The 5931-nt window shown below is 51.2% G+C and overlaps 2 protein-coding genes across 2 annotated transcripts; one reads left to right on the forward strand and one right to left on the reverse strand.

The window, feature by feature from the left end:
• On the forward strand, positions 1-2235 carry FTJAE_12660 (RMD11-like protein; the record flags this gene model as incomplete). Its single annotated transcript, XM_037345729.1, has 3 exons — positions 1-787; positions 840-1236; positions 1293-2235. 3 exons carry the CDS (start codon positions 1-3, stop codon positions 2233-2235), a joined length of 2127 nt encoding a protein of 708 aa, XP_037200301.1.
• A 797-nt stretch (positions 2236-3032) lies between these two features.
• On the reverse strand, positions 3033-4598 carry FTJAE_12661 (GATA transcription factor; the record flags this gene model as incomplete). The annotated part of the gene is made up of 1 exon (XM_037345730.1): positions 3033-4598. One exon carries the CDS (start codon positions 4596-4598, stop codon positions 3033-3035), a length of 1566 nt encoding a protein of 521 aa, XP_037200302.1.
• Positions 4599-5931: the final 1333 nt, after the last annotated feature.

Genomic DNA, 5931 nt, shown 5'->3' on the forward strand with positions numbered 1-5931 from the left:
ATGGCTGTGCCGAGTGTTACTAGCGACAATTTCCTCGCCGTTGCTCTTGTAGTCAATCGCTCTCGCGATGGCCCAGCATTTGTGTTCCACTATCCAGCAAACATCGAACCTCATTCCAAGTCAAGTTCTTCTACAGGTGCCGAGCTTGAGGATATTCTTCTTGAACGGCTCTCGCAGCAGAGCTTCTCGGATGTTGCCGGCGACGTACCTCTCCCCAAGCAGGGACGCAACGCAGACGAGCACTCTTTTACTGAATCTGGATCTCAGATTGTTCCGTGGGAACGTGTTGCAGGCTTCCCTGCTCGCGATCTTGCGGGCATTCTGACTCCCGCCCGCCCCTACCACAAGAAACTCTTTCAGCTGTCATTAGATCCACTATATTGTGTATCTTACCCTATCCACGTCCCTGAAAATGGCAGATGGAAGAAGCCGAAGAAGGCATCCCGCGCTGATAAGCGCTCTACGTACAACGAAGACCAACCAGCGCCTCATGAGGTCGATCCCCTACCTTCAGGAAAGGCGCCTGAGCAACCCGTAGAGGAAAAGGACGGCAAGAAGGAAGATGGCAAGGACAAGGACGATGAGAAACGCAGCTCCATGACCATGTTTAACCTCGTCTTCATCCTTAACCCTAGCAGCAACGAAGTTAAGGATGTTGTTGAATCCATATACGACCACATTATAAAGAAGGTTAGCAAGGCCTTCAAATACAGCCAGCAACATAGCGAATTTGTGTGGAAAGAGTCGAAACGAATACTTGTCGCCAAGGATAAGGCGCGAGAGGAGCGTATGTTCTGCTCAAAACTTTATCAAATTACTCACAATTAAACATTGATCAGGGAAACGAATGAGTGTTCTTTGGAAAGAAATACTTCAGAGCTCATCACTGGCCGCTGCCATGCACGATATATATGAGGCAGTGTCTCAAAACAAGATTGCCGCTCTGCATCTCGATACTGCTGCTGGCTCTCTGACCCCTTCGGTTCAGATTCCTATTCCTTTCTACATCGATGACCTCCCTCAGGGCGAAGAGGGGACCCAGCGCGGCCTTTGGCTCACTACCGCCAATACCTTCATCAGCCAGGATGCCCTCGAGGAGCCTGGTTTTCTTGATCGCAACTTTGCTTTACTACTCACTGATGATGAAAAGAAAATCATCGACGAGCTCCAGGCTGATCCAGACCCAACTACAGCCTCAATGGTTGAATTTGTACGGCTGTCAAAGCCAACACAATCGTATGTGACTCACCACATCTAACCCCGACCCTTCACTTAGCTCAACATGTCTATAGATTCTACCAAGTTGGTCAAAGCAACATCTTGACCCTGGGCCAAGTGCGAAAATATGCTCAGCATTTCATATTCTGGCGTCGTGCCATTGCTATCCCTCCCCTCCACGCCAAGGATCAATACATACTATCTCCCAATAGTGACTTATCCCGTCTTCCTCTCGATACTTTAGAATGGCAGAGAGCGTTCCCCCTGGCTCCACCACTTCCGAACTTTCTCGCTGAGCTCTCTCAAGCACCTCGTCCATACAAGCAGTTTTCGCCTAGCAAAGCCCACCGCCCAACCTATCTTCTTATGCTTTCCTGGCTCATGCGCCGCGGTTGGGTGACCCAACTCTGTACATTTGCCTACGTCGTCGTCTGGCCTGAAATCATGTATGAGGTTGAGTACGAGATAGAAGCCGAGGAGCTCCGTGCCGCCGCGGATGCAGATGCGTACAAAAGCAAAGAAAAAGCGGCCAAAGACGATGCCTCTACGTCTGCCTCGGTCCCACGCACCTCCGAGTCTTCCGAAGGCCACTCCGGCACTGACGGCTCTCATGTCCCCACCGTTGCCGAGCAGGCCGCTGAGAAAGCCCGTCTCGAGCGGATTGCCTCTAAAGCCCAGCGCGATGCTGCTGAAAAGGCGACAGCACATGCTCGTAAGCCTGTCCCAGTCGCAACGGCACATCCGTCTGTAAACGACCACCCGCATCTCCAAGGCTTGACACCTCACATCATCCTCGATGCCAAGAAGGCCACCGGCAAGGAATCACGCTACCTGTCCGCCATCGCCCGTCGTTTCAACGACGAAAAACTAGCAAACAGTTGGCAGGTTATGTGCAAGTATTTTGATGGCCGATGTGCCTTGGAACGCATCGCTTTACAGGAGGACATGAAGCGGAAGCTGGTATGGAACACACTGACAGCTATGAGCGAGTATTTGCTATGCACCCGTCATTGGTGACCCAGCTGGCTAAAATTCCTGCGGCACGCTTCTTCCGTGTCCAAATGTTGAGATGTGGTCATGGATAGAAACATTTATAAGGATAAGTATCTCGCGTGTGGTATCTAGGCAATAAAAAGCAACGAAACAGCTGCACAACTGCAGCACGTACAATGAGTCAGAGCACTCTTCCAGTACAGTAAAGGATCTACTTCCATTCGCCTTGTTACCAAAATTTGGACCAAAAAGCACCGTGCGTAGTAGACTGCAAGGAGGAAAGGGGGAGTGGAGAGAAGCGAAGATTCCTAAACCAGATACATTCGAGATTTGACCTTGCATCCATTCATTGACTGCCCTAGACTTGATGCATAAAGTGACCCAAGGTATCGTAACATGAAAGAAAAACAGAAAAACAACACGAATAGGCAGCCTACCTTCGAAAGGAGAAAAATAAGAAGCAAACCCAGCAAGCATCAACACCTTCAGCACAAGGAAGTATTTCGGACATGCCCCTGTAATCCCATATAATGCGGCTAGTCACAAGCCTTCTGTACCCCAAAACGAAACGAAAAAAAAAAGACAACACCGAGAGAATGCCAAAACACCGAGAGATCACGCCCCTTGAACTGCCCTGCATTATAATGCTTGGCCAAGGAGGATAGTGACATGCAATGATGAGAATGATGCCAGTACCACATTCCGGAAACGCCGACACCTGAAGGAAGCAATAGAGGACACCCAACGACTGTAGTTGTGGTCGGCGCTCGAGGAGACATGCTCCCAAAGGCCGAATAAGGTGGGCTAGAAAAATGCTCACGTTACTGCGTAAGATCCATGTCATATTCATCCTCTTCTTTGAAGTTGACTGAAGCGTGGCCACTGTTATTGTCATCCGGATCGTGCCAAAATTGGTTGGTGTCATTCAAATCGAGATTGTCATCCGGGCTGATGGCAACAGGATCGAGGCTGCCTCCTCCTCCTGACAAAGAGTCGCCCCGATAATCGGTATGGTGAGGGACTCGCAGACCAGATCCAGCTGTTCGCGAGTAGGAGAAAGTGCCGTTCTCGCTCTTTGTTATAGCGTCCATGAGCTCGGTTTGCATCCGTCGCTCATCTTCTGTCATCTCGAAGGGGAAGTGCCCACCCAGTTCAGCGATAGTGTTCATCATCTCCTCCTGCTGTTGAAGTTTAAGATGGAGCATCCACATGAGATCTCGCGTCCAACTGACGGCGCCGTTGAGGATGTCGCCCTTGTTGGGACCCTTGTCCTTGTCCTCGATAGGGAGACCTGTAGTAATATTACCTGCGGTGTTTCCAGTGGCTCTTCGAGCTCCTGGTCCTGCGAGACCAGACGTTGCTTGAGGGCTGGCGATTCCAGTCAACGATGGAGAGAGAGGTGTCCCGTTTTGGATAAGCTTTCGGATCTTCTCATCCTCCAGACGGTGAGTGGGGACGAGCCGACTGAGATCCTGAATCCTTTCGTTGATGTTATCTCGTCGACGACGCTCAACAAGGTTGTGGGACTCTCGGCGCCGTTTCCTCTTCATTTCCTGAGAGGAAACGGCGTTTGAAGCGACACCAAGCTTCGCGGGCATCGAAGTACCACCCTTCATCATAACCTCACTGATTTGATTCATGCCAGGCTGCATGGGAGAGGAGTACCCAGAATTGTAAGATGCAGGGATGCTTCCAGCAGGGGTGTTGAGCCACTGCCCATTGGCTGACTTCATGGCTTGACCGCCGAAACCGGGAGACTCCTGCGATCCAATTGTCATTCCATGAAGGGTAGCGGTTTTGGGGGTCATAGGTGACATAGGGCTACGGCTATTGGATGTCTTCCGCTGCATCTGCTGGGACATTCTGGCTCTCGCTTTAGCGTTGAGGAAGTTCGGATCGTTGCTATCGGCGTTCATGGCGCCCGCCAGTGGAGATTCGTTGTAGGATAATGGGGAATGCAAAGAGGTACCGAGTGAGTGGCCTTGCATTTGTCGGTACTGGGTGTTGAAACCAGTATTGAATGGGCTTTGAATGGGATCTCCATCGGGGGTACTCGAGTACCCGTTCATATGTGACTGGTCGATTTGCAGGCCCGAGTTACGATGAGGGAATGCATTCTGAGAGAAGCCACCCATACTTAGTCCTGAAAAGTCCTGGCCCTGACCCGAGATTCCGGACTGAGTAACAGGAGGTGCATTTAGACCATCCAAAAGCTCGTCATCATCGAACATAGCAGAGCTATTCGTGAATCCGTTTGTGCCGTTTCCAGAGTTCGAGTTGAAGTTGTTGAATGAAGGAGAATAACCACCTGACATGGCGAGATCGTTAGGGTCGATACTCGCCCCGCTGTGGCCGTTGCCAAATTGGTTGAAGCCGTGCTGAGCCATTGTGACAGTGATGATAGAGGTTAGCTTGTTGTATCGTGATTGAAGAGTCGGATGTTGTTGCCCTAGCAAGAGGGGGGGATGTGGGCGGAATATTGTGGGCGTCCACCAGTTCGGCTAAGGTTGATGGTACGTTTGAGTTACGAAGATCAAGCTTGAACTGGCCTGTTAAGGGCTCGAGTCAGCGAAGTCAGGACAGAGCCGAATACAAAGCGGGGGGAATGCAAAGTTAAGAAGACCGGCTCGGCGATGGGAAGCGGGCATCCATATATGGGGTGCCCACCGCCGCGGAGGTTACAGCAAGGAGGGAAGTGGCGGGCGGATGGCCGGGGGTTGAGGGTTGGATTCCTTTGACTCACTAGACAGAGAGTGTTGTAGCTGAATTTGGAATTTGGAGAGTACAGAGCGTGGGCTATCTGCGGTCCATAAACGAATAGCGAGTGCTAGGCGGGTGTTGATTCAAGCGCTGCAACGAAAAGTATCCCGAATGGAGTTGAAGCCAGATAAGGTATTGTGGGAAAGATGAATGTCGTGAGTCGGAGGGTCGGAGGGAGACGATCGGGGTTGGAGGGGGTTGAAATGGTGGGCACTGAGTGTAGGACCTCCAGGCGTCCGTTCACTACCTATGGTAAGGGCCAGGTACCTACAAGGGGTTAAAGCGCTGGGGGGCGCTCCCTGGGGGTGCAGGTACTCCGCAAGCCAAAGAGCAGAGAATGGGCTTGGTCGCTTTGGCTGGAGTACTTTGTAACGCACGGGCGAAAAGGTCCAATCTATCGTCTGGAACGTACCGTGCTAGCCCCAGTCCAGTGTTATTAGTAGTAGCAGGAGTCTGGAGATGATATCTTGTGGGACGGTCGGCGCGGGGGAGACGGCGGTCGGAGAAGCAGTTGAGGGGTTCTTTGTCTTTGTCTGAGTCGTAGATGAAGCTGCAGACTTGGAAGGGATCAGAATAAACCTAGTTGAGCTAGGCGGTGAAGAGTGTTTATTCAGATTCAGGGTTTTAGTGGCTGTTCTTGGAATGGTGAGATGACCAGTCAGCAATGTAGTTCTGGAATACGGTTGTCTGAGTCGCAGCAAGAGGAAGAAGGATGATGGAGGTCTTGGTTTTGGGCGATGAGAGCGCGAAATGTGATGTGTGTGTGGCACCCGAATCAAAAGAGGGGGTGGGCCACGGTTTTGGTATGTCACTTGTACCTCGTAGCTCGGCGCACCTCAGTCGTGACGGGATATAGGGAGGGAAACGAGATATTCAGAAGGGAAATGAAAACAAGCCGGCAAGATCGTGGGTAACGGGTTATGACAACGACAATAATAAGAGGAATGTATCAAGTTGAAA

This window comes from Fusarium tjaetaba (assembly GCF_013396195.1).
Source record: "Fusarium tjaetaba strain NRRL 66243 chromosome Unknown NRRL66243_c0000351, whole genome shotgun sequence".
Classification (NCBI taxonomy): domain Eukaryota; kingdom Fungi; phylum Ascomycota; class Sordariomycetes; order Hypocreales; family Nectriaceae; genus Fusarium; species Fusarium tjaetaba.